Source organism: Callorhinchus milii, unplaced genomic scaffold (genome assembly GCF_018977255.1).
Source record: "Callorhinchus milii isolate IMCB2004 unplaced genomic scaffold, IMCB_Cmil_1.0 Scaffold5, whole genome shotgun sequence".
Lineage (NCBI taxonomy): Eukaryota > Metazoa > Chordata > Chondrichthyes > Chimaeriformes > Callorhinchidae > Callorhinchus > Callorhinchus milii.
The window spans coordinates 25,448,099-25,475,872 of NW_024704746.1; the positions used below are offsets into that span (position 1 = coordinate 25,448,099).

Sequence of the window (27,774 nt, forward strand, 5' to 3'; positions counted from 1 at the left end):
ACCCGCCTGTGGCTTTTCTGCCCCCACCCTCTGGAACTCCATCCTGGATTCCCTCTGCCTCACCTCCGTCAAGGCCAGGCTCAAGACTTTCCTCTTTGATTGTGCCTTCAGCCACTATCCCACCTCCCCTATGTTCCACCTGATTTCCAACCTCCAGCTCGGGTGCAAACCCTTAACTGTCCAGTGCCTGAGCTTGTCCTTGTGATGCAAAAGGCTCTGTATAAATGTAATCTTTTGTTATATTTAAATCTTTACTATATTTATTTATTTGCACTGACCTTTAATGCAAAATACTGTACATTGAAGATGTGTCTGTGCAAATCTAACAAAGCCAGGGATCAAACCTCTGTCTAGGTTAAGAGAAATAATACAGGGAAAATATAGGGACTTTCAAAATAATTGGAGCTCACACTGGTCACGGTCTGCCATCGTGTGGACAGCACCAATGTGTGCAAGTTACTGACTCTGCCTGACCTGCTGTATGTTCCCAGCGACTTCTGTTTTTATACAAGTTACTGAAGAGTAGTTACTGTTTGCCAAGGCAAGAGAACAATCTTATATCCTTTGCCGACATCTTAAAATAAAGTGTGCTGTATTTAAACACAGCAGATACTGGTGCAGCAGATCATGGAACGTTACTCAAACATCATTGCATTAGAAACAGCTTAAAGAGCCAAAGGCTGATTCTAGGCAATTAGACAAGAGACTGGCACCTGGTCTTCAATGCAGAAAATGTTAGCTCGATGGAACAACTTGCACTATACAGCGCCCTCCACGCAGGGCAGTGTCTCAGAGCGCTTAACAGTGGCGGAGGCTGACTCCGAGCGGGGAGAAGGGGGAGGTGGCTGTAAGCAGTCAAACAGGAAAGTCTTCAGGCGGGTCTTGAAAGAGGGGGCAAGGCGGAGGGATTGAGGGACTTTTCCAGAATTTTGGGGCATAGTGGCTGAAAGCGCGACAAGATTCCATTTATAGAGCGCCTTTCACGTCGGGAGGATGACCTCCGATGGTGGGGCGGAGAGTGCGAGGGATGAGGAGACCAGTGCCAGTTGAGCGGAGGAGCTGACCGGGTGGTGGATTGGGGAGTGAGGAGGTGCCGGGAGTGCAGGGATTTAAACACGAATATGCAATGTTGAGGGGAGCTCCAACTCCAATTGTTCAGTGTGAACGGTTGTGGTTGACAACATCTCTAGTTTGGACTTTGGATGACAGAACATATACTGTATTGAAAGTAAACACAAGGTTATCTATACTGTACCTGGAGACTTTTACTGCTTTCATTCCCTTTAACATTCCTGTTAATTCCTGGCATTACAGTAAACTACTTCAGCAATTCTAATCAAATGGCACAGGTGATATCTTTCCCCACCACCTCACATTAACATGGGTGCCACTTTCCTCCAGTGAAAAGCTCTTGTATAAAACCATAAAGTACTCAATAGCTCCCAAGTAATTGGCATTACTGCCCAGTTAATGCAGGCATGATGAGAAATCCTAATGTAAACGTCAGATGTGATGAACCTTGTCCTGGGATCATTATAAACTTTGCTCCATAGTAAATCTTGCTCATACACCTGTCACATTAGGTAACACTACCTATTCCAGGTGTCAGAGACATACTAGTCTTAGGGGTGGTTTAAAATGTAAGATTCAGTTGCAGTGTGAGGGGCGCTGTGGAAATGGAAGCTGTTGTTATATTTACTAAAGTAAACTGATCAGTTTTCAATTATTTTTAAGTCTCAACAAAAACAGTTTGTATGTGGAATTAATCTTAGCCAAGACTTCTGGATATAAAATAACTTAATTACTACTCGCAAGCGACATTGCCTGCTCACCAATATTTTAAAATGTTAAAAAAAAATTGTTTGAAGGACACACTCATGGTCAACTAAAAGGAGATCTAATATTGGCCACACTTTCTATTTACTGAGAAGATGCAAAGGGACAAGATGTATTAAACTGCATTAATAAGTTACATCAAAGTTCATTGAATATATGCAGATATATTTTAATACTGAACCAACTTAACAATTTAGCAAAAAACATGAGTGAAATAAGCCAATGTGCAGGCATTAACAAGAGTGCTTAGGTTTAATATTAGATCTAAATACAATTGAATCTTAGCTAACTAATCTTCCGCACAGACGAACACCTCAAACATGGTATGCAGCAGGAAGAAAACATTACAGAACATCGACATAAATAGGGTTTGGGGATTTTCGACTTTAAACTACATTAGCATTTAGACAAAGAAAAGTGCTTTAACACAGCAGCCTGGGCAAATTAAAGTAAATAAATAGGGAAATCTAGGAGGTAGCAGATTAATATAATGTGAATGAGTAATAAGTTGACATAACACTCCATTAACTCATTTTCAAAAAGGTAACGAATACAAACCTTGAAAGAGCAGTTACTGTGCATTTTATTTTTAAACTAAATGGGCTTACTGGAATGTAACTCTTATTACCGTCTCTCCTTGAACCTCTACTGAAATTCCACCAGCTGGATTGTGATGGATGAAATCGTTTTAACAAAATCTTGACGTTCCCCCCAAAAGTAGTGAAGGGCTCTTTATGTTCAGAACCTAAAATATTAACTTGTTTTTAACTTTAGATGCTGAGATCCAGTATTTGCAGTTTTTCTTTCATAACCCGAGAGATCAAGTCAGACGATTATCAACACCAACACACAGAGGTACAGTAGAAACTCAAGAACCTAGTTACACCCATTATGTGACTAAACAGCTATTAGACCAGTTGGATTTATTGTCCAGTAAAGGATCACTTTAGATCTCCTGTTAACTAAGATTTATACCACTGTGTTTTTGCAACAATTAATTGGAGAAATGTGTTCCAATATTCATGTCTGCAAACCAGCCGAGTCCTGATGGTAGAAACAGCACAGGCCGTTCACATCACAACATTACAGGCTAATAGGCAGGTATATTGCTCTCACACGCCAATGACTCAAGCACCTCTGACTGTACAACCGCTAAAGTTGCTGAATGCAATCTGGGAGTTGTACTGGAGACCCCATGACCAGAGTGAACTGAGATCTACCAGCAAAACAGCACAAATACATCCCAAAGGTGGATCTAAGGTAGCATGTTTACTACTAATAATAATCCTTGCATTTGATATAGCGCCTTATCACATCTTTGAGATGTCTCAAAGTGCTTCATGGGATATACTGTAAATTGAATGGACTGTATATTTTGTGGGTGAAACAATAAAAACAATTGCTAAGCCACCCTCCACCAGCAATCACATTAAACACGGCAAACTGTTACTGAAAATATTTTGCTGAGTCTAAATTGCAAGAAACATTTCCTACCTTCATACCCTTGCAAATATACAATATTGTAGTCTTGTGAGGTAAAGAGAGACAAACACATGGCAACAGTACCCTTTGCATTTGAGAAATCAGTTTGTATTAGTCAACCCAAAAATAGCATCACTGAAAATTCTGTTGTAAAAGGACAAAACTGCATTAAAATGTTTAATATTTTCCACTTTCATTATCTAACACACACAAGATCACAATGTGTTCAAGAGAAAAGAAAGGCAACTATACATACAGAGCAAGACAATGGTATTGGTGACATGTCACTTCATTTGTCTGAGTCAAACTGCTTTGTTCAAGTCAAATTGAAATCTACTTGACCATAATGGTCTTAAAAATTGCCCAATTGCAAACTCTTAAAACATAGTGGAACAAGGTTTTGGTTTGCATTAATTATTTCAAACCAATTAGTGAAACAGGCTGTAAATAATGCTATAATTTACACATTTAAGAGCTTGGGATTTGTTTTTATTCAGAGACTTGAGGTAATAAAACCAGAACAACTCCGTCTCCGACCTCTATGGATTTGTCATCATGGAACAATAGACATGATACTTTCAATATTAAATATAAATTCTGCAAGTCGTGTGGACGGACGCCTTAGAGCCCAGTCCACGCGTTTATTGATCCAGACCAAGTTTCTTCTTCAAAGACTCCGGCATCTCGGGGGGAGGAGGGCGAGGAAGCCTGAAGTACACCTTCACTGAATCATAGATAAACCACTGCAGCGCAGTCAGGGTACCGATCATGATAATACGAGCAACCAGGCCCTTCCACACTCCTACACAACCAGAGACAAAGGTCAGTGACAACAACAACACAGGACATTACACAGAGTCTTTCATGTCAGGAGGACGGCCCAAGGCGCTGGACAGTCAGGAATTTGGCCCCGAGCTGGGGTTGGGATCAGGAGGGGTGGAAAGCACGAAGAGTGGGGGTAGGAGGGTGCCAGAAGGTGGGGTCAAAGAGGAGGGTCTTGAGATGTACCTTGAAGGAGGCGAGGGAGGGAGCGAGGCGAAGGGACTGTGGGATGGCGTTCCAGAGGTTGGGGGACATGGAGCAGGCCGGAGCCCGCTGAGCGGAGGGTCGATACGGCAGGTTAACAACATAGTCATTCACCAGAGAAGTAGAGAAACTTGAAAGTAGAGGAACAATTACCTACGAATCCAAGCCTCTGCAGGACTTGGAATGCTGAACTGCCCTTCTCCTTGTTCAGCACAGACACCACAGAGTCAGCGGGATGAGAAACAATAGCACAGAACACACCAGCTGAAAGAGAACTAACTATTAGAAGCAGCCTGGCAACTGACAATGTGGGAGTGCTTTGTCATACACATGTTAAGCACCAAAGTCAACTTGGCAATGTGACTCATTCTGGAGTTTCTCTATGAAAAAGACAAATGTAAAACTCATTGTTACAGAACCCAGAGTCTGAATACACTTTAGAACTGCAGCCTGAGACAGTTGAACAATGAGTCTAATTAATTTAGGAGTTTTAAGTCAAAATGATAACCATTTATGTTAATGCTGAAAATTGCATTCTGCAAGATGGTTAATGGAGGGTGGATTTCAATTTTGGATACAATAATAATAATCCTGGCACTTGATACAGCGCCTTATCACGTCATTGAGACGTGCCAAAGTGCTTCACAGGATATACTGTGAAGTGAATGGACTATATTTTGTGGGTGAAACACGGCAGATAATTGCGCACACAGCGTCCCACAAACAGTCGTGGATTGAGTGACCAGATTATTATTTGGCCACTCAATAGCTTTTTGTGCAGTCCTGTTGCCTAGTGGTTAGAGCACTTGCTGTTATGGACCACATTGTGTACCGTATGCCCGGGTTAGACATGGATGTGTATAAAGCTATATGACGATGAGTGCATTGATTGGAATCCATTGTGAAACTTCTCAAACAACTGTAGATTTATTTGAATAAAAAAAGCTCTTTCTTACCAATGTAACCAGCAACGAACGTCACAACCAGCTGTTCAGATTTGGAGCATTCGTTTCGGGGTTTCGGCATGACATACTTGTATAAGGCTTCAACCGTACGTTCAAAGCAAGCAAACTTCATCATTGTGTATGGGATCTGCCTCATCCACAGAGGAGCAACGCCCTTGTAGAATCTGTTTGAAACAGGTAATTTTCACCAAAAATATTTGAATTCAGTTGCATTAAATTCAGTACCCCACGACCATTTACCACAATATCAGTGAAATAAGTTACCTGTGTGACCTTCAGTTAGTGTCACACCTCGCTCATTGTAATCGCACACTAGAAAATTGATCAAATGATAAGATTATTCCAGTTGATTATAGAGTGCACCTTCATTTCAGGTTAGTAAAATAATCCTAAACATCAGAATATAGTTGAAATGTTACACTCAAAAATAGGATTTGATTTTAAACTTATATCTTTGGAATAAAAACAGTCAAATCCTGACAATAAAAAGGTAACAATAAACGTGTTCACACCAGAACATTAAAGGCTAATAAGTAGACAAGTTATTCTCACACGTGAATGACTCAATACCTTTGACTGTACAACCATCAAGTTGCTGAACACAAATGGTCAGTTGTACTGAAGAACCATCACAAGGGTTGTTAAGATCTTCTAGCAAAACAAATGCATCCCAAAGGGGGATGGAAGGAGCACGCATTAAACACTAATTTCCAAGGGGATTAGCATTTACCATTGCAAACGTTTCAATATCAATAAATATTTTTGCTCACAAAACAGTCAATTCAGTTCAATTCAGTGTATCCTGTTAAGCGCTTTGAGACGTCTCGAAGATGTGATAAGATGCTGCATCGAATGCAAGATTACTATTAATAAATGAGTAAAAACGTTTGGCTGAAAGCAAGGAGAATAAAATTCATATCAACTGAATGTTTCTACATCCTAACGTGTTCCATACTTACGCCCATACTCCCTCCTCGGAATGCATCTTGGGGAAAGCTTCTCTCAGAGTATTGGCGTACCCAGGCTGGGTCTGGATACGCACCTTGCAAGCCTCCATTGGAGAAAGGGCAATATCAGCAAAGAATTCAGCACTGGCAGATGCAGCGAGATATAGAGATGTACGCCAGAGGTAGCTATTCTCCTAAAATAAAGAATGGATTTGTTTTCAGACAGAGTCCTGGGTTTATTAAAGTTTCATCTGAAGGATGACACCTCCAACCTCTATTACTGCAGTTTTCCCACATTCCTCCTGTTAAAACTATGTCAAAATTCATCAGCAATCACCACTCAGGCAACAGCCTGGCAAACTTATTTGTGGCCAACACAGCTAATTAATTAAAAACAGCAACATTGCCTTAAGAGTGATCTTAAACGCCTGCCAATATTCATTCTTCTGCCTCAAAACTTTACATCAATGCCACTGGAACTCTATCTACCTCAATCCTTCCACCCTGCCCTCTCCCTCCCCACCAAATCCCGCCTAAAGAACTTCCTGTTTGATCGTGTTTACAGTCACCTCACCCTCCGTCTCCCCCTGGCTCTGGGTCAGCCTCTGCCACTGTAAAGCACTCCGGGAAGCTACCCCGCTTGAAGAGCGCTGTATAAATGCAAATTGCCATTGTATCACTTTCACAACTGCCTTATAGATCAGTCACATTAGTTTTCCCAATACACGTTGCCTTTGCATTACCATACAAAGCATTCACTCACTAACATTTCTACAATTTGACCCCATAGATCACAATGTCTCTCTCAAAGTGCAACATGAGGACTGCAACAACAAGCAACACCAGAGCAACGGGGCACAAGTCTGTGTCTGAATCCAAAAAACAGGACTCCACCTGAAACTTACAAAAGCTCCCCAAAGGTAATGTCCGCAAACCAGCCGAGTTCTGATGGTAGAAACAGCACAGGCCGTTCACATCACAACATTACAGGCTAATAGGCAGGTATATTACTCTCACACGCCAATGACTCAAGCACCTCTGATTGTACAACCAGAAAAGTTGCTGAACATAATCTGTCACCAGTACTGGCGACCCCATCACCGAAGTGCTCTGAGATCTACCAGCAGAAGTCAACAGACAAGTCCCAAAGGTGGATCTAAGGAGCGTGTATAAAAACTTAAATTTCCACAGGTATTAGTATTTGACACTGCAAGTCTATCAGGACTCTTGGCCTATACTAGGAATACACGATAAAAAAAATTTGGTCAGCCGGGTGCCTGACATATGCCGAAACCCATCAGAGTGCTTAAGAGTATCCAAACCAAGCTGAGATTTCCCCACATTGCACCTACACATAGAAGTCCCAGACAGATTGTTGGAATGGAATGCACACTCTCTCTCTCTCCTGCTTACCTAATTTCAGAGAGTATTCGACACAGGTTGTCAAGAACCCCAGAGTGTGCGTTGGGGTAACTGCTGAAGTCTACCAGCTGAAACCACACAGCTTGCCATTGAGAGCGCTGTCCGGCCAGCTTTCCTGCCGCTTGTACAGCTAGGACCACCCTTTGGCTGCAGGGTTACCTGGAGCGGAGTTTAATTTGAAAACATACCTCACCAAGCAGGTCACCATAGACGTTCTTGAAGACTTCATAGAAACCAAACTTGCACAGGCCCTGCATTGAATAGCCGATGAAGGTCGGAGCCCATCCCTTGGCCAAACCGCGGACACCATCCTCTTTTACTGTGATTGAAAACCCCTTGAAGATGTTCTTGTACTTGTTAGGGTCCACCTGGTTACAACGGAAAAACCATTACATTAAGAGATGGAAAACATTGTCACCAAATTACTTTCTTACAGGATAAGGAGCTGAGCTTTAATACTGGACTTCATAATTGAAAATACTGTCATGTAAATGAATACATTTCTTCAGCCTCCATATTCAACAATTTCATTTTATGTGTAAATATTTCATATTAATGTTCACATCACGAGAATGTCACAAATGTTGGGGGGAAAAGGCTGAACAGGACAAAGTACAGATGCAGGATTTAAAGGACAGCTGAGAGTCAAAACAAGACACTGAGGTTCTGTACTGGCTCAGTGAGGTGTAGTGTGTTCATGAATAGTGATGCTGTCTTTGCCTGAGGTGAGAAGGCGCTGACGGGAGACAAGGAGAGCCTCTGTTGGATTGACATTCAACTGGAGAAAATTAGCTCTCGCACAAGAGTTGATGCCTGACATTTTGTCAAGACGGCAGTGGGCCTGGAGTCGAGCGTGGAGGCAGAGCGATAAGAGTGGGTGTCATCTGTATACATGTGGAAGATACACGCCTGCAGATGACAACGCCCAGTGGGAGCATGTAAATATTAAAGAGAAGACCAAGGACAGAGGGCCGAGGAACGCCACATGTGACGGTGTGGGGGGCTGGTGGAAAAGGAAAGTGAAGTCATGCGCCTCACATTATCCTAGTGACATTACAAAAAATAATAATCCTTGCATTTGATACAGTGCCTTATCACGTCTTTGAGACATCCCAAAGAATTTCATAGGATTTACCTTAAAGTGTTGGGACTATGTATTTTGTGGGTGAAATGCAGGAGCCAATTGCACAAAGTATTGTCTCCCAAACAATCGTGGATTGAGTGACCTAATTATATTTTTTGTGAAGGGATTGTTACCACCGGAAAAGCAATCCACCAATCGACTAACATCCGGGGTCCTACTTACTGCTGATAAACAGAGGCGTGTGTGACGAGTAAGAAAAACTTGCCTAAGACTTCGCCCTGACCTGTTCCACCCTGGAATGAAGCCCAGGTAATATGCAGCTTCTTTGTAAACAAGGTTAGATTGACAAGCCTGTGCTGCATTAGCTGAATGCCACCCAAGCGCTGATTCAAAACTCGGGAACACTCTTCCTCTATCTGTCCATTTTGCCTCCTTTCTTCCCCATAATAATAATAATAATCCTTGCATTTGATATAGCGCTTTTCACGTCGGGAGGACGTCCCAAAGCGCTTCACAGAATATACTGTAAAGTGAATTGACTGTATATTTGTGGGCGAACGCGGCAGTCAATTGCGCACATCTTTAGATTGCGTCTGAAGGCCTTTCTTTTCAACTTTGCCCACAGTCATCTCCTGCCCGGCGTCATTCTCCGCCACTGTCAAGCGCTACGCTGCTTGTGGGGGGGGGGGGGGGGGCTATATAAATGAAAATTATTACGCAATCATTAGGATTGTAACCTATAAAATTGTAATATACCACCTGCTCATGTTCAGCAAAAAGGCAATCTATGCCCAGCATTATCATTTGAATGCCATGATAATGAAAAACAGGAATTCTGGTGCTGTGTCTGTAAAGCTAACTCAACAGTGATTATGCAAAAAAAAAACACACACACGCCAGTTATTTTAATGACTAATCCTAGATATACAGCTCATGTTAAATGAAGTTTAATAGACACAAACCTGCAGGCGACATTTCACCAAATCCAGGGGCACAACAGCAGTGTGTGTAATGCCACAACTTAGGATCCCGCCAAACCCACACAAAGCATAATACTTGAGTGAGCCATATTCACAGCTGATTTCATCTGCAGCACAATAAAGTCACACCATGCGGTTAGTACAGACATGCAGCATGGACATGTCCCAGATCATTTCCACCTGAAAAATTAAATTGTTGTTTCACCATGCTTGCTGAGTGCAGGTCACCATGCTCTCTCCACACTAACTCGGAGCAGAGCCCACAGAACAAACCTGAAGTCTGCATTTAACCAGATCTAATGGCACCACCGCTGTGTGTGTTGTACCACAGCTAAGGATCCCTCCCAGGCCACAGAGGGCAAAGAACTTGGTGGAGCCGTACTCGCAGCTGTACTCTTCCTGGTCCTCTGTGTGTGGGAAAGTCACAGACTCGTGAGATACCAGGCTACAACAGGAAATATTAAAAGCACCGGCCGCAGAGCAAAACCTGAAACCAGGAACCAAAAGAACCAGAGGGGAGACGAGGAATATATATTCTTTAATGCAGCGAGTTGTTATGATCTGGAAGGCACTGCCTGAAAGGAGGTGGAAGCAGATTCAATAATAACTTTCAAGAGAATTGGATTGCTCATAATAATAATAATAATCCTGACATTTGATACAGCGATTTTCACGTCTTCCAGACGTCCCAAAGCGCTTCACAGAATAGACTGCAAAGTATATTTGTGGGCGAACGCGGCAGCCAATGCGCACAGCAGCGTCCCACACACCGCCGTGGGTTTTGAGTGACCAAATTATTATTCTTCTAAACTTATTTTTGCGGACGGAGGAGTCGGACTAATTGGGATAGTGGTTTGAAAGCGGCAGCACAGGGAGGATGGCTGGAACCTGTGCGCCAGACACAGCTTCCGTTCGACGCCATGTCGGGCGGGGGATGGGAGGGAAGGTCACAGAGACAAGGGCGGTCCTCCCCGTCCTTCAACACCGAGGGCAGGTCAGCCCAGCGGGTGGGAAACCGGCCCCCACTCACTGCCCGTTACTGCACACACTCCTGACCGCCGCCGGGATGTGGGGGGGAAACCCCTCCAGACCTCCAGACTGCGGTGGACAGGTTTTTATGAGGATTCCCTGCGGTGGGGCACCGTCTGAACATCAGCGCGAGGCCACTGAGGAGTGTATACAGGAGCGCAGCGTTCCGCACCGAGTCCGGAGCTCTCCCCCTCCCCGCAAAGGCCGGGCGGGGCGGGATGAGAACTTGCCGGTGACAGACCGAGGTCCATCGAGATCACCTTCCGCCATCCCGGGCGGCACTCGGCCCACAGACCCCGGCCCGGGCCCGGTCACACTGGCCAGACTGAGGGGGGGGTGTTTGTCCGGTCCCGGGGATCGGGGGAAACCGGGTAACTGGAGCTGAGGTACAGATCAGCCATAGAATGGCGGCGCGGGCTCGAGGGGCTGAATGGCCTCCGCCTGCCCCTCGGTTCCTATACAAAGGCCATTCCCTTCCCCTCCTCGTGTAAACCGGAGCTGAGGCTACAGCCCATTTGGGGGCTGTCCCGTTGGACTCGGCCTCCCCCCCCCCCCCACCACAGACCCCCCCACCACAGACCCCCCGTCTCTTACCTGAGGCGGCGGCGGCCGCGAGGCGCCTGCGGGGCGCGGACACGGGGCTCTCTATCCGCGCTGCCGAGCCCAGGCCGGGGCCTGGCGCTGCCGCCTCGCTCCCCGCAGCCCCGGTGTCTGGCACCAGCTGGAAGCGGGGGGCGTGGAAGGGGTTGGCGCGGGCCAGATGCAGCACAGAGGAGAACATGGCGAGAAGGTGAGAGGGAGGAGAGGGAGAGCAGCGCGCGGGGCCGGGGGGGAAAATGGCGGCCGAGCAACGGCTCCGCTAATTAATTCGTCCTTCGTGACACGTCACCACACAGGCGCCCGCTGATTGGCCCACTTCTATTACGTCACTCGAAGAGGCGGGGTCTTGTGGCCATGTATGGGGGAGGGGGGAGGATGTTGCGCGCGCAGAACCCCTGCATTGTCCATTGGAGCTGCACTGGCTCCGAGGTCACATGGCACTCAGCAGGTCAGGCAGCATCTATGGAGAGAGGAAAGTGAGTCCACGTTTCGGGGGCCACGATCCTAAATAATCCATAATCATTCATAATAATTAAAAATAATCCATAATAATAATAATCCTTGCATTTGATATAGCGCTTTTCACGTCGGGAGGACGTCCCAAAGCGCTTCACAGAACACACTGTAAAGTGAATTGACTGTATATTTGTGGGCGAACGCGGCAGCCAATTGCGCACAGTAATGTCCCGCAAACAGTCGGGGATTGAAAATGACCAATTTATTTCTGGTTTTGGAGGGATTATTATTTGTTTTGTGGGGGGCGGGGGGGTCTCCCAAGGTGACGTGTTTGGCAACGGAAGCTCGGCGGGTCTCTCGTCCCTGGCGGAGTGCGGGTGTGATTAGGAAAGCTCCTGGTGATGCAAATGTCGCAAGTAGCTTTTACAGAAATAAGCAAGGATTATTATATTATTATATACGCAATTCGGCAATATAAATGCTCCAGAGATTGATAAATCTACCACATACTTTTGTACGATTTATTAACTGGTTAGACATACTAAGTTTAGTGCAAGCTAGATTATAAAATAAATCTCTCCACCCGCCTGCTAGCCTTGTGTGTAAAAACAGTGTCTTGCAGTACAGAATTCCAGAATCTTGGCCCAGACACTTCAATTTTAGGTAATAATAATCCTTGCATTCTTCAACCGTGCCTTCACCTCCCCTCTTGACTCTCTACCCCCTCCATTTCCCCACTGCTCGGGTCCAGACCCAACTGTCCAGCGCCTTGGGATGTCCTCCCGACATGAAAGGCGCTCTATAAATGCAATCTTGTTGTTGTTATAGTTCACTTCATCAGGACGTCTCAAAACACTTCACAGAATATACTGTAAATATAATGAATCGATTGTATATTTTGTGGGTGAAACATGGCAGCCAATTTTTTTATTATTTATTTATTGAAGGGATTATTCCCCCCATAAAGTGATTCACCAATCGACTAACAACAAGATTCCTACTTACTGCTAGATAAACAGAGGCTTGTGGAGTAAGGAAACTTGCCCAATGTTTCGCCCTGATTAGGAATCAAACCCTGGTTCTCTCACTCGCAGAACGGGTGCTCTAACCACTGAGCTATATGATTCCATTTAGTTGAAAACCAAGATCTATACTTGGCCTAAGCAGCCTAGCGGGTTACTATGGGCATGTAAATAATGTAAATAAAGTGGTGAACAGCATATGTACAAACTCCACATGTAGTCATTACTGGAAATTTTATTTCAAATATGGACACTTAGTATTGCTAATAAATAAGTTTCCTAAAGAGACATGATTTTCTAATCAATTAAAATACACAAGTCTAGACGATTACTATAGACATTTGTATATGGCTATGTGATCTAACACAGTGAGCTATAAAAACATCACAGTAACGGTTAGCAATGAGAAGTGGAGAATATTTGATACCAGCAGAAATGATTATTGTATGTGTCAAGGCTCAAGATGTAATTTTTAGCTCCAGCTAATAGCAATTCCTCAGGAACAAATGTTCTCTCAAACATAATTTGTCGTGGATACTGTAACCAGTAAATGAGAAATTTTTAATCTAATCTTTACCCGACAGGTCCAATACAGGTTAAAGCAATCTTATTACCCAAATCAGTGTTACTTGTAGAACACCTTTCCTTTACCCCACCCTTATGTAAACAATAGCCTAACCTTCCTCAAAAACATATAAAAAGTTTCAAAAAAAAATGGTAATTTCACATACACGTTAATCCCAAAGGAAATAATATTTAAAACCGTTGCAAGCACACAGAGCTTCACATTGTACCTTTACTGCATTCATTACACAAACTGTACCACCGATCAATTGCTTGGTCAAGAAAATCTAACTTTAGAAAAATAGTTTACAAAAAAGGAGGCAGCAACTTTTAAACGAGTTACTTTGTATGGCACGCAGACTTAATAAAGTCGGTTCTTAAATCAGAAGTCAGATTCATCTCAGATGTCCACTTTGTTTTATCATAAGATTTTGTTTGACACGATTTTTCACTCCAAGTCTATTGATGACAAAGCAGAGTTGCTCGTCCTGCTCAGTATTTCAGAATGCACTAAACAATGGTTAAGCTTGCCACACTGGTACTCAACGTGCTGCCTGACTCACTCACTCACTCCCAGTGGGCAATCCAGGGGAGCCTGAATTAAGAGCAAAGGGATTGCCCTTGTTGGTTTCCATAGCTTGATAAACCATAAACAAGAAGAAAGCCACAAGGATAAGGAGCACAATCTGGATCCAGATGGGCACAGAGCGCTTGCTTTTACTCTTCTCTGGTTTAGCTTGAGTTACTTTTGGCTGGACTTTTGGAAAATAATTTGCTTGAACTCTTGCACTCCTCAGAGGTGTATCCTTGTAAGTGAATTCTATCGGTCTCCCGGCAGCCCCTCGGATTGGTTTACGGCAAGTGGCACTGTGGAGAGTGAGGTGATCGAAGTGTTAGTTAATCAAAATTTTTTAATGAAATTTAAGATACAATAGACAATTATAAACAGTCAATTCTTAGCTATAATAATAATAATTGCCTTTGATATCGCGCCTTATCGCATCTTCGAGACGTCTCAAAGCGCTTCACAGAATATACTATAAAGTGTAGTGTCTGTGTATTTTGAGGGTAAAGTTACATCTATCCGGTGGGGTGGGCCTAGGAAATGAATGAGTGCAGCTAAATTTTGCACGGTAACTTTTTAGTCCAGATGTCAGCCACGTAAACTGGCTATACTTGTGCAGGGTAAGGCTCATGTTCCAGAGCAAATCTAAAAGGAGTAGAAATGTGAAACCACACTCTACAGCTCTCGTTACATTGGCCTTGCCACCAAACTATACTCGTCCCCAGCTAGCCAGACTAATGGGGGGGGGGGCAGTCAATTCACTTTCACAGTGAATTTCTGTTAAACGTTTTGAGACGTATCAAAAACATGGTAATGCGCTATATCAAATCAAATACAGGGGTTACTATTATAAAAAACTGATGAAAATGTCACAGAAATCGCGTCTGACAATTTTGTCCGTCCTACCTGATTCCTGTAGGAGTCGGTGCTTCAGTGGGACACAAATCTTGAAGCAAATTCTCCTTCACCGCGGCTTTTTCTACCACCTAAAAAAAAACAAAATTATTATAAACCTTTTACTGTGGTTGCATGGAGAAACTTTAAAATAAAAACAGTAAAACAAACCAAAACATTGCGACAATCCAGTGAAATACAGGAAGCAATAACTTCCCTGGTCTCTGGTCGAGATCACGTGATCAGCTGTTTTCCATTGCATGGATCGCTTGTCAGGTCTAGTAGAGTAGTTCACAATCTTCTCTGGGGTGGGTTTATCCTGTGTAAAATGTGTACAAGTAAAAACCTCACACAAGTCATATCAGTTGGGACCATACGTTTAATAAGACTTATGCAAAGTATGAGTTATATCAAACATGCATAAGTCATATCAAATATCATATATGACTCATGTAAAGTTATGTGGATTTTATACACATAACAATGATATAATATTCCTAATAATAATCCTTGCATTTGATACAGCGCCTTATCAAGCCGTTGAGACATCTCAAAGCACTTCACAGAATTTATTGTAAAGTGATTTAACTGTGTAATTTGTGGACGAAACACAGCAGCCAATTGCACACAGCAGTGTCCCGCAAACGGTCGTGGATTTTTTTTATATAAGGGATTATTACCGCGGAAAAGCGATCCGCTAATTGACTAACAACCAGGTTCCTACTTACTGCTAGGTAAACAGGCGTCTGGAGTAAGGAAACTTGGCTAAGATTTCGCCCTCTCCGGGAATCAAACCCAGGTCCTCTCGTTTGCGAGGCGAGTGCTCTAACTAGTACGTTTCAGGACTCCACAAATGATCGTTAGCCTCATCAAATTAATTCTAAATCTGATTTCCTGGACTTTTCCCAGGAAAAAGTCCTGGTGTATGGTGCAAGGAGTTTCAGTTATGTGAAACGTACAAGGGCGTTTACTTGTCCTGACACAAAATAAATAATTGGTTTACATATTTACTGTACTAATCACTGGTAAAACCACTTCCCACTCAATCATTCCCTGTGCTGGCTTGCTTCATCTTCCCCCACCCTCACTGTCAACGTCAATTGCTGTGCTGTCAGACACTTTGCCTCTTGCTCTCTGGAGCTCTGTTTCTAAATTGTTCTGCCTCAAACCCTCTCTGGGTTTAAAACCCATTTAATTGCACAAGACTCCAGGACTAACATGCACTGTTTAGGAGGTGGGATTAAGTAGTTGGACATTTGTACCCTAACCCTAATCTTAAAAAAAGCAGCAGAGTTTGGAAATCTGGTTTTCAAACATTTCCCTTCACATAAGCAATCCAAAGTTGAATGCCATGTGTCAGAACACCTTACTGCAGTGTTTTGTGGATAGTATTCAGTATTGTACTGAATACTATCCACAAAACACTGCAGTACTAGGTGGCGCCAATAGCTCCCAATGTGAGAGGGCTGTGGGCAGACCAGGTTTACACTAGCACAGAGGGCTGAGAAACAGGAAGTCTGAGGCCCTCATCCAACAGAGCTCTGTCCTCTGAAACACTCTCCTTCTATCCCGCCTTGACCCCTCCTTCCACATCTCAGGTTGCGCCTCAAGACCTTCCTCTTTGACAGTGCCTACGTTCACCTCCCCCTTCCCACCGACTCAGTGTCGTGCTCCGCCACTGTCAAGCGCTCTGGGACGCTGCCTTGTGTGAGGGATGCTGTGTAAATGCAAGTTGTTGTTCCACCCTCTGATGTTCAATTGTTCAACTGTCTGATTCCACATCACCCATCATCTAAACTGAAATAAAGCTGCCGCATAAATATTAATCATGAATTTAGGAAGCTCTCCATAGAGAAGTGTCTCCAGCCCTTAAAGTGTTCTAGCGAAGCAACAGAATAGTCTTATTTCTATGACAAGTTGATAAAGTTCACAGGATACAGCAGGAGGTCTCTGCGATCCAAGACTCTATCTTATAGGGCCAGTTATCCAATTAATCTTACATTGTGAGTACTTCCTAGAATGAGATTAGTTACCCGTTAAGTGGAGTGACAAGTAAAGTGGAGTCAGTTATCACATTTTACATGGGAAACAGCTGGAATATTGACAGCAAATGACTTAAGCACACGTTAAACCACGGTCAAGTTACCAGGTGTTCACTGTATTTCCAAAGGCTGTTGGAACCTAATAACACATTAAATTTACACAGCGCCTTTCACGTCGGGAGGACGCCCCAAGACGCTGAATAGTCAAGGACTTGGACCTGAGCTGGGGGTTGGGATCAGGAGGGTGAGGGCAGAGGTAGAAAAGTAACTGAATGTCAGGAAGTGGTTATCAGGTAGAGTGGTTGAGGCCGGGACACTCGGACTCATTTTAAAAAAAAACTTGATGTGTTTGTGGGTCGTGCACTCTGGAAGGATGAGATCAGATGGGCTGAAGGGGTTTCTTCATCCGAACTAAAATCTGGCATTCTGATTGTGGAATAAATGATTTCAATGGCTTACCTGATTGTACTCTGTTTTTCTTTGCCTGGTGACATGGGTCTTTGTGTTGCTTATAATCTCACTTACAAATACTTCCTTCTGCACAGTCTGGATGTCTAAAAGAGTGGGGGGGGTAAAAAGCTATGAGTGTACCACATTACTCGCCAACTTTATTGTAATTACACCTTTGGAGCCTGCAGCGTAGTGGTTAGAGCACTTGCCTCGCAAGAGAGAGGACCTGGATTGATTCCTAGGCAGGGCAAAACGTTGGGCAAGTTTCCTTACTCCGCACACCTCTGTTTACCAGCAGTAAGTAGGAACCTACTTGTTAATCAATTGGCAGATCGCTTTCCGGGCATAATAAGCCCTTCAAAAAAATAATAATAATGTGGTCACTCAATCCATGACTGTTTATGGGACACTGCTCTGTGCAATTGGTTGCAGTGTTTCGCCCACAAAATATACAGTCGATTCACTTCACAGTATATCCTGTGAAGCGCTTTGAGACATCCCAAAGACATGGAATTAACACAATGGATGCGTTGCTTCCACTTGTGTTATTGCTCTTGTCTGATTAGGACTCTACTTCCTGAAGCATTCTTGTGCTCAAATTGGTGCACAGGCATACAATACAGTTCTAAAACACCTTTGTTGCCGCATTTGAAAAGCTTTTTTTTTTAAAAAAAGGAAAACCTAACCTAGGTTTATTCACCTTCTTCCGTGTCGCTATACTGATCAGAATCCGTGCTGCCATTCGGCTGGATTTCCTCAGCAACTGAGTCCTGGTTCAACAGCTTCAGCAGCTTCTTCTCATACACCTTCCTTGTGGTGGCTGCAAAACATCAAGAGGGGAAAGTAGAATAAATGAGTGACCTTGTTTATGTTGGCACAGCACTGAGTATGTAGTGCTGATCTCTGCACTTACATAGTTTCACCTTAAAAATAAATTTGGGCATTCACTTCATGGCTGTTTGTGGGACATTACTATGAACAAATTCACTGTTCCGTTCGCCATTGTCAAGCCCTCTGGGACACTACTCAAATGAAGAGCGCTATATAAAGGCAAGCTGTTGTTGTTGCTGTACAGATGACGTGCTGTGAGACATATTCCCAACATGAAAGGCCCAAGGTTTATTATTTTAAATGGTAAAAACAGGATCCTGTTCACTTGATGGCTCAGCACGTTTATCCGGTGAAGAGCTGAGCAATGCACACCAGGAAGATGCAGAGTTCAATTGCTCCATCTTTTGCTGAGTTAGCTGATCTCAGCAGGGGCAGAGATCAATTTAAGTTAAATATTATACAGTATATTAGGCAATGTAGTCATATGTTTAGGCATTTATACCCCCCCTTTGAAGTTACTTTGCTGGGCAAAATGACTGGGTGCCTCCAAAAATAATCAGTAATTTGAAGATTTTTTTGAGGTGCTTACTTTAATAATCATTGCATTTGATATTGCGCCTTCTCATGTTTCAAGATGTCTCAAAGCGCTTCACAGAATATACTGTAAAGTGAATTAACTGTATATTTTGTGCAGGAAACGTGGCAGCCAATTGTGCACAGCAGCGTCTCACAAACAGTTGTGGACTGAGTGACCCATTTTTTAAAATTACCCCCCGAAAAGTGATCCGCAAATTGATTAACAACCGGGTTCCTACTTACTGATAAGTAAACAGAGGTGTGTGGAGTAAGGAAGAAACTTGCTCAACATTTTGCCCTATCCCGGGAATCGAACTCGGGTCCTCCCGCTTGCTCTCGCCACTATGCTTGACATGATAAGGTGTTATAAAAAGACAAGATTGCTTCTTTCAATCTAAAAATCCCCCCTCTTTACAACATACACAACCATGGATTTTGTATCTTATACTCAACAACAACAACAAGATTCCATTTATAAAGCGCCTTTCACGTCAGGAGGACGTCCCAAGGCGCTGCACAGTTGGGTCAGGACCCGAGCAGGGGGGAAATGGTCAGGGTGAGGGGAGGGAAGGGAGGGAGCGAGGAGGGGGGAAATGGTCAGGGTGAGGGGAGGGAAGGGAGGGAGCGAGGAGGGGGGAAGAGAGTCGAGAGCGGAGCTGAAGGCTCGGTCAAAGAGAAAGGTTTTGAGACCGGCCTTGAAGGAGGAAAGGGAGGAAGCGGCGAAGGCACTGGGGGATGGAGTTCCAGAGCCTCGGGGCTGAGAGGCTGAAGGCCCGACCACCGATGGTAGGGCGGTTGGGGCGGGGGACGTGGAGCAGACCGGAGCCAGAGGAACGGAGGGTACGGGCAGGTAGGTAGGGGGATAGTAGGTTGGAGAGGTAGGAGGGAGCAAGGCCGTGAATGGCCTTGTAGGTGAGGATGAGGATCTTGAAATCAATCCTCTGGGGGATGGGGAGCCAGTGGAGGCGAGCGAGGGTGGGAGTGATGTGGTCCTGAAGCCTGGTGCGGGACAGTACACGAGCTGCAGAGTTCTGAATGACCTGCAGCTTGTGGAGGGAGGGGCGGGAAGGCCGGCGAGGAGAGAGTTCCCATAGTCCAGCCTTGAGGTGACAAAGGCGTGGACCAGGGTTTCAGCAGCGTGAGGGGTGAGGTAGTGCCGTAGTCTGGCGATGTTCCGGAGGTGATGGAAGGCGGTGCCAGTTGTGGTGCGGATGTGAGGGAGAAAGGACAGCTCAGGGTCGAACAAAACGCCGAGGTTCCTGACTGGCTTTGAGAGGTGGAGAGTGCAGCCTTGGATGCTGATGGTGTCAGCGCCTGAGGTGCGGAGGCGCTGACGTGAGCCAATCAGGAGGGCCTCGGTTTTTCGCACGTTGAGCTGAAGAAAGTTGTCTCTCGTCCAGGACTCGATGTCGGACAGGCAGCTGTCAGGACATCGGTGGTCGTGGAGTTGAGAGTAGAGGAGGAAAGGTAGAGTTGGGTGTCATCCGCATACATGTGGAAGTTAACTCCATGTCTGCGGATGATGTCACCGAGGGGGAGCATATAGAGGGTGAAGAGGAGGGGACCGAGGACAGAGCCCTGAGGGACACCACATGAGACAGTACGGGGGGTGGAGGAGAAGCCATTCGTTGAGACAAAGTGAAGACGGTGAGAAAGGTACGACCTAAACCATTCAAGGACAGTGCCTTGAAGGTTGAGGTGGGAGGACAAGCGGTGGAGTAGGATAGCGTGGTCGACCGTATCGAATGCTGCCGATAGGTCGAGGAGGACGAGGAGACAGAGGGAGCCCTGGTCACAGATGGTCAGGATATCATTGGTGACCTTGACCAGGGCAGTTTCTGTGCTATGGGCAGCACGGAAACCTGACTGAAGGGGTTCGAAAAGTGAATGGGTGGAAAGGAAAGAGCGCAGTTGGGAGGCGACAACTCTTTCCAGGACCTTGGAGAGAAAGGGGAGGTTGGAGATGGGCCGGTAGCTTGATAGCTGCGACGCATCAAGGGAGGGTTTTTTCAGGGTGGGCGTGATGGTGGCAGTTTTTAAGAGAATGGGGACAGAGCCAGAGGAGAGGGACAGGTTGACGATGTACTCACCAACAATAGGACCAGGAGAATATCCAAACTTTACAAGCTCTTCTTTCAGATCCTCGTCAGTCAGCTCGGTCACATCCACATAATCATCCACTTTGGTTTTGTCTGTCTTCTTCGTGGCTTTCTGTATAAGAGAGGTAGCATTACAATGTTGAGAAATTACACCAATGAAAGTTTTCATATTTATTTTCTACGGTAATGTGCAGTAGTATTATAAAATGGAACTGGATCTCTCAGTCATATAAGTTTATCCAAAGGTAGNAAAAAAACATACATTTCAGCTCTTCCAGGCCAATTCTTGGCCTGAGGAGATCTTTACAATGATGTTTTCAGTTTGGAACAATTAAATAGCTAATTATGTTAACGATTAGCATTTTGCCCACAATATACAATCACTACATTTTACAGTATATTCTGTGAAGCGCTTTGAGACATCTCAACAATGTGATAAGGCAGTGTATCAAATGCCAGGATTACAACAACAAATTACATTTATAGAGCGTCTTTCACGTCGGGAGGACGTCCCAAAGCGCTGAACAGTCAGGTGTCAGGGTCTGAGCATGGGGGAGGGGTGGTGTAGGGGGAGGGAAGGCAGAGAGGTGGGAGGGCGAAGAGAAGGGTCTTGAGACCGGCCTTGAAGGAGGCGAGGGAGGAAGCGAGGCGAAGGGACCGTGGGATGGAGTTCCAGAATGTGGGGGCAGAGAGGCTGAAAGCCCGGCCACCGATGGTCGGGCGGGTCAGACGGGAGACATGGAGCAGACCAGAGCCCAATGAATGGAGGAAGCGGGCAGGTTGGTAGGGAGTCAGCAGGTCAGAGAGATAGGAGGGGGCAAGGCCATGGATGGCCTTAAAGGTGAGGACGAGAATCTTGAACTCGATCCTCTGGGGGTGGGGAGCCAGTGGAATCGGGCGAGGGTGGGAGTGATGGGGTCACGGAGCCTGGTGCACGAGCTGCAGAGTTTGGGATGATCTGCAGCTTGTGATGGGAAGGCCGATGAGGAGGGAGTTCCCGTAGTCGAGCCTTGAGGTGACAAATGCGTGGGTGAGGGTTTCGGCAGCCAGAGAGGTGAGGCAGTGACGGAGTCTGGCAATGTTGCAGAGGTGGTGGTAGGCAGTGCCGGTCATGGTGCAGATGTGGGGGAGAAAGGACAGTTCAGGGTCAAACCAGACCCCCAGGTTCCTGACTGGCTCAGTGAGGTGGAGTGTGCAGCCGTGGAGGCTGATGCTGCCAGTGCCTGAGGTGCGGAGGTGCTGGCGTGAGCCAATCAGGAGGGCCTCGGTCTTGCTTGACGTTCAGTTGGAGAAAGTTGTCCCTCGTCCAGGACTTGATGTCGGACAGACAGTCGGTCAGGACCCCAGTAGTCCTGGAGTTCAGGGTGGAGGCAGAGAGGTAGAATTGGATGTCACCCGCATACATGTGGAAATCTACCCCATGTCTGTGGATGACGTCACCAAGGGGGAGCACGTAGAGGGTGAAGAGGAGGGGACCGAGGACAGAGCCCTGAGGGACACTGCACGAGACGGTGTGGGGGCTGGAGGAGAAGCCATTTGCAGAGACAAAGTGGAGGCGGTGTGAAAGGTAGGACATGAACCAGTCAAGGACAGAACCTTGAAGGTTGAGGTGGGAAGAGAGGCGGTGGAGGAGGATTGAGTGGTCCACAGTGTCAAAGGAGGCGGAGAAGTCGAGGAGGACGAGGAGGCAGAGGGAGCCCTGGTCACAGATGGTCAGGATGTCGTTTGCGATCTTGACCAGAGCTGTGGGCAGCACGGAATAAAAATATTAATCCTTGCATTTGATATAGCGCTTTTCATGTCGGGAGAATGTCCCAAAGCGCTTCACAGAACACACTGTAAAGTGAATCGACTGTATATATTTGTGGGCGAACGCGGCAGCCAATTGCGCACAGCAATGTCCCACAAACAGTCGTAGATTGAAAATGAACAATTTATTATTTTTTTTGGTTTTGGAGGGATTATTATTATTAGGCCTTCCCTTTGGAGGGATTCATGGAGGGAGTGAGAGGAGAGGAAAGAGCGAAGCTGGGAGGCAACGGTTCTCTCAAGGACCTTGGATAGGAAGGGGAGATTTGAGATGGGTCGGTAGCTGGACAGCTGTGATGGGTCGAGGGAAGGTTTTTTCAAGGTGGGGGTGATAGTGGCTGTTTTGAGGGGGGAAGGAACAGTGCCCGATGACAGGGAGAGGTTAATGATGTCGGTGAGTAGTGGGGCAAGGAGTTGGAGCTGGGATTTAAGGAGAAAGGTGGAGATGGGGTCGAGGGAGCAGGTGGTGGACTTCATGGTGGTTACCGTGCTGAAGACAGAGGAGGGGGTGACAGTTCAAAGGTGTGGAAGGAGCGATGGGTAATTGTCTGGGGTGGGGGTAGGGAGGGGTTGGAAGTTGGGAGGGCAGTGGCAGCAGAGCGGTTTCCCGCGATTTTGGACTCGAGGAAGTCCAGCATTTTCTCGCAGTGAGAGTAAGAGAAGTCAGATTATTGTTATTATTAAAAGTATATCTCTTTAGAGTTTGTGTTTTTAAAGCCAACTTTCAGGGCAAAAGAGCTTTTTTTCCTTAATGTACCTTTGTCTCTCCTTCATAACAACTGTCCCCTTATACATCCTTGGGGGATGCAGGAAGGAAGACGGGCTGGTTGAAGCTACTAGGACTGATTTATTAAAACATCTTAATGCTATAAGATGTTGGTATTCTGAAAGAATGAAATCAAATGGTCAACTCCAGAACACAGTTACTACACTTCACAATAAAAGGTTTTGAGATTTCACCTGATGTGAAAGCTGCTATATTAAATTTAAATATTATAGTAAGTGGGCTAAACGGCTATCTGCAGCTGATCTGTTCTCGTGAATATAGCTGCACAAACTCCTTACATGCAAAAGGTTTTCTAAAGCAAATACAATGAAATAGAAGCTTAAACTCTTCTATGTGAATTCCCTGTACGATTTCGGCACTTCTCGTCCCAGCAACACCAAAGGCCTAACTAAGACTTTAAAACATTATCAGCATTTTAAGGTAAGTTTAAAAAAAAATGTTTTAGAGTGATTCAATGCAAAATAAATAAATTAAATATCATCAATCACACAAACCAAATGAAACATATCTTAGGAGAAGAAAGTAGGGGAAATGCTGGAACACGAGGTCACAATTTCTGTTCCCTATTCTGCAATCTCTCATCATCCAATTCTCAAAAACAGTTTCTTCCATAAATGGTGCAGGAGTCATGTGAAAATGAAAATTCCACCAGTTAACAGTTTGGCATTAGTACTAACTATTCCTGGTACAAGTAACATTCCTGTGTGCTCTGACCAGCTGCAAACAGAGCAACAGGAATCAAATAGCTTTAAAAAAATTCAAAAAGTTTGTTCTTAAGTTTCCTAAAATATCTGGAATACTTCACTGTTTTAAAACTATTTTGAAAGCTTGGATCAGTCCCAGGCGCCTATTGCAGAACTTTATATTTAGCACTACAAAACTGTCAAGCGCATATCATATTATAGCACCACCTACACTAAAAAATGTTCAATTGTATAAATTGGTTTCAATTCAAGGTTCAACCTTTTACTGGATTGGGTCCTAGACATGAACATATTAATAATCTTTGCATTTGATATAGCGCCTTATCACGTTGAGATATCTCAAAGCACTTCACAGGATACACTGTAAAGTGAATTGACTGTATATTCTGTGGGTCAAACCCGACATAATAATAATAAAAATCAGCCAATTACGCACAGCAGTGTCCCACAAACAGTCATGGATTGAGTGACCAAATTATTATTATTAATTTTTGGCTTAATACCCCCGGAAACACGATCCGCCAATCGACTAATAACTTACTGTTAGGTAAACAGAGGCATGTGGAGGCTCAAATGAACAAATAAATGTACAAGTGCCTTATAGATTGCTTTGCAGGACTAGGTTTAACAAATACTCCCCAAAATATAGTTTGAATGCAAAAATTGCATTTTTTGCATGAACAAATGAGTTCACGCTAACTAACTGATCTCTATTTAATTGGCTCTCTAATCACTACTGAGTATAATACTGGATTTATGCAGATTTTCACAGCAGAGTTTACATTTAAATTAATCCAAACGCTGCCCACAGTAAACTCAAACTGTGCCAGTGGTGCCTTTACAAACGCAGGCTATACCTGTTCTACACCAGTCTAATCTGACCATAACATTTCCGCGACATTAACAGATCTGATCACTGAATGAATCATAAAAATGCCCGATTTTTATAAAAATGTTTGGGGGGGGGGGGGGAGGGGGAATGTTACTAAGAGATGTCTCAAAGCGCTTCACAGAATATACTATAAAGTGAATGGACTTTAAATTAATTTAGGATAATCATTATTGGAACGTTTTTATTATATTAATCTTATAATAGTAATAATATACAAAGTGGCCAAAAAGTCGTGGCACTGTTACAATGACTAATCAAGTCTCAGATAAATGGTGATAATTATTAGTAAATTATTAGTAAAATAAATAGGATCACGACTTTTTGGAAAATAATTTATTTTTTAATAATCATATTGTTTCAGATTTCCAGCATCTGCAGTATTTTCCCTTTTTAAAATATATTTTATATTTTATATATGTATATAATCTTACAATGTCCCGAGTGATGGGTGTGTGTGTGTGTCTAAGGTGTCGCCTGGATTCGAACCGCCCGGGATTCGACCCCAGCACCTCCGGTTTGCGAGGCGAGCGCTCTAACCCCTACACTACGGGATGGCAGAGGCCGCCGGCGGTCGCGGGGATGGGATTTAAGCGGGAAAAAGCCGCTGCGAGTGTGGCGGCGCTTTCTTTTCCTGCTCACCCTGGCCCCCGGGCCGCTCCTGGCCCGCGCCGCCGCCGCCGCGCCCTCCTCCTCCTCATCATCGTCGCTGGAGAACTCGAGGCTGCGGCCCTGGTTGCGGGCCGTGAGGTGCTGCAGGTACAGCTGCACATACACGTCCTTCCTGTGCTCGCCGTGCGGCAGCGACACGCTGTGGGCCAGCAGCTCGCTCTTCAGCCGCTCCTTGGTCAGCACCGAGGGGTCCTCCAGGTAGTCGGGCATCTCCGCTCACCTTCCTCTTCTCTCTCTTCCTCCTCCTCCTCCTCCTCACGGCTTCCCGCTCAAACCAACCGCCGCCCGAGGCTCGCGCTGTGAGGGGGAGCGGAGCTGCTCGCGCCTCCCACACACCCACCGCTCAGCAACACCGCACCCCATTGGCCACCGCGCTCTGCGCTGCTCCCATTGGTCTGTTCATAACAGGGCGGAGCGGCACCGCCCCCTGGCGGCGGCTCCAGGCAGATACACCCCTCCCTGGTCACCCCCTGCCAACAGCACCCACACACACACCCACACAGTCACCCACACACACACCCACCACACACCCCACAGTCACCACACACACCCACACACACAGTCACCCACACACACAGTCACCCACACACACACCCACACACACAGTCACCCACACACACACCCACACAGTCACACACACACACACCCACACACACAGTCACCCACACACACACACCCACACACACACCCACACAGTCACCCCCACACACACCCACACACACAGTCACCCACACAGTCACCCACACACACACCCACAGTCACACACACACACCCACACAGTCACCCACACACACACACACCCAGACACACACCCACACACACAGTCACCCACACACACACCCACACACACCCACACAGTCACCCACACAGTCACCCACACACACACCCACACACACCCACACAGTCACCCACACACACACCACACAGTCACCACACACACCCACCACACACACAGTCACCACACACACCACACACAGTCACCCACACACACACCCACACACACAGTCACCCACACACACACCCACACAGTCACCCACACAGTCACCACACACACCCACCACACACCACACAGTCACCCACACACACACCCACACAGTCACCCACACACACACACCCACACAGTCACACACACACACCCACACCCACACAGTCACCCACACACACACCCACACAGTCACACACACACACACCCACACAGTCACCCACACACCACACCCACACAGTCACCCACACACACACCCACACAGTCACACACACACACACCCACACAGTCACACACACCCACACAGTCACCCACACACACACCCACACAGTCACCCACACACACACCCACACAGTCACACACACACACACACCCACACAGTCACCCACACACACACCCACACAGTCACCCCCACACCCAGTGCTGTAACCACTGAGCTATGAGTCCAGAGATGGACGGCCGATGTGTATCTGACCACATGTGGACCTCCCGGTGTGTAAATCACCACCACACGGACACTCGGGTGTCCCCAAAGCTGTGACTCTTTGCCACTTTCGCTCATACAACACACAGTTGTTTGCCCTCTAACAGACCAATTAGCTCCGGAGGAATCATTTTTCACGGTGATCCTAATTACACTTTGGCAGTGATGGAGGACAGCTGTGCGCTCGCCATCCACTGGGTCTGATATTCAGCCACAGCGGAAACTACCTCCTGCTTCAAAGAGATTAAGTGGAGATTTATTTTGTTTTTATACTAAGCCTCGCCGGAGCAGAAGTGGCTGGTGTTCAGAATGATTTGGCCTATAAAATAATCCTCTAAAGAATTAAAGCCCATTTATCCCCTTTCTGTGTCAGGATGAACCTCGGCTTTCCTCGCCGGGCTGGCGAGGGTGGGGGTGACGGGGACACGGGGCCGGGCTGGCGAGGGTGGGTGGGGGTGACGGGGACACTGGGCCGGGCTGGCGAGGGTGGGGTGACGGGGTCACCGGGCCGGGCTGGCGAGGGTGGGGGTGACGGGGACACGGGGCCGGGCTGGCGAGGGTGGGTGGGGGTGACGGG

At 45.8% G+C, this 27,774-nt stretch overlaps 2 protein-coding genes and 3 non-coding genes across 7 annotated transcripts; all 5 read right to left on the reverse strand.

Moving 5' to 3' along the window:
• Positions 1 to 1,989: 1,989 nt before the first annotated feature.
• Positions 1,990 to 11,611, reverse strand: LOC103189337 (phosphate carrier protein, mitochondrial). Of its 2 annotated transcripts, none has more exons than XM_042335170.1 (7): positions 11,366 to 11,611; positions 9,725 to 9,849; positions 7,867 to 8,046; positions 6,269 to 6,450; positions 5,301 to 5,473; positions 4,498 to 4,608; positions 1,990 to 4,120 (listed from the first exon to the last, which is right to left on the reverse strand). In XM_042335170.1, the coding sequence occupies exons 1-7, from the start codon at positions 11,550 to 11,552 to the stop codon at positions 3,960 to 3,962; spliced, it is 1,119 nt and encodes a 372-aa protein (XP_042191104.1). In that variant the 5' UTR covers positions 11,553 to 11,611; the 3' UTR covers positions 1,990 to 3,959. The 2 variants fall into 2 exon arrangements, with proteins under 2 accessions (XP_042191104.1, XP_042191103.1); XM_042335169.1 differs by lacking the exon at positions 9,725 to 9,849 and adding an exon at positions 10,016 to 10,149.
• On the reverse strand, positions 2,858 to 3,106 carry LOC121849253. The gene has a single exon (XR_006085191.1). It is a non-coding gene; the product is annotated as a small nucleolar RNA SNORA53 (small nucleolar RNA).
• LOC121849255 lies at positions 5,764 to 6,007 on the reverse strand. The gene has a single exon (XR_006085193.1). It is a non-coding gene; the product is annotated as a small nucleolar RNA SNORA53 (small nucleolar RNA).
• Positions 7,179 to 7,426, reverse strand: LOC121849254. Its single transcript, XR_006085192.1, has one exon. It is a non-coding gene; the product is annotated as a small nucleolar RNA SNORA53 (small nucleolar RNA).
• A 1,455-nt stretch (positions 11,612 to 13,066) lies between the features above and the next one.
• Positions 13,067 to 26,213, reverse strand: LOC103189336 (lamina-associated polypeptide 2, isoforms beta/gamma). Of its 2 annotated transcripts, XM_007909684.2 has the most exons (7): positions 25,702 to 26,117; positions 20,862 to 20,982; positions 18,065 to 18,184; positions 17,374 to 17,468; positions 15,090 to 15,191; positions 14,885 to 14,964; positions 13,067 to 14,280 (listed from the first exon to the last, which is right to left on the reverse strand). In XM_007909684.2, exons 1-7 carry the CDS (start codon positions 25,939 to 25,941, stop codon positions 13,977 to 13,979), a joined length of 1,062 nt encoding a protein of 353 aa, XP_007907875.2. In that variant the 5' UTR covers positions 25,942 to 26,117; the 3' UTR covers positions 13,067 to 13,976. The 2 variants fall into 2 exon arrangements, with proteins under 2 accessions (XP_007907875.2, XP_042191105.1); XM_042335171.1 differs by lacking the exon at positions 18,065 to 18,184 and having other exon boundaries at positions 25,702 to 26,213.
• Between the last annotated feature and the right edge of the window lie 1,561 nt (positions 26,214 to 27,774).

Coding starts and splice junctions, on each gene's coding strand:
- LOC103189337 (XM_042335169.1), bottom strand. CDS start 11,552: ATGTTCTCCTCTGTGCTGCATCTGGCCCGCGCCAACCCCTTCCACGCC. Junction 8,047..10,015: donor TGGTTAAATGCAGACTTCAG/GTTTGTTCTGTG, acceptor CGTTGTAACCAG/GTGGACCCTAACAAGTACAA. Junction 4,121..4,497: donor GCAGAGGCTTGGATTCGTAG/GTAATTGTTCCT, acceptor CTGGTTGTGTAG/GAGTGTGGAAGGGCCTGGTT.
- LOC103189336 (XM_007909684.2), bottom strand. CDS start 25,941: ATGCCCGACTACCTGGAGGACCCCTCGGTGCTGACCAAGGAGCGGCTG. Junction 15,192..17,373: donor GAAAAACAGAGTACAATCAG/GTAAGCCATTGA, acceptor CATTTTACACAG/GATAAACCCACCCCAGAGAA. Junction 14,281..14,884: donor CCGACTCCTACAGGAATCAG/GTAGGACGGACA, acceptor CACTCTCCACAG/TGCCACTTGCCGTAAACCAA.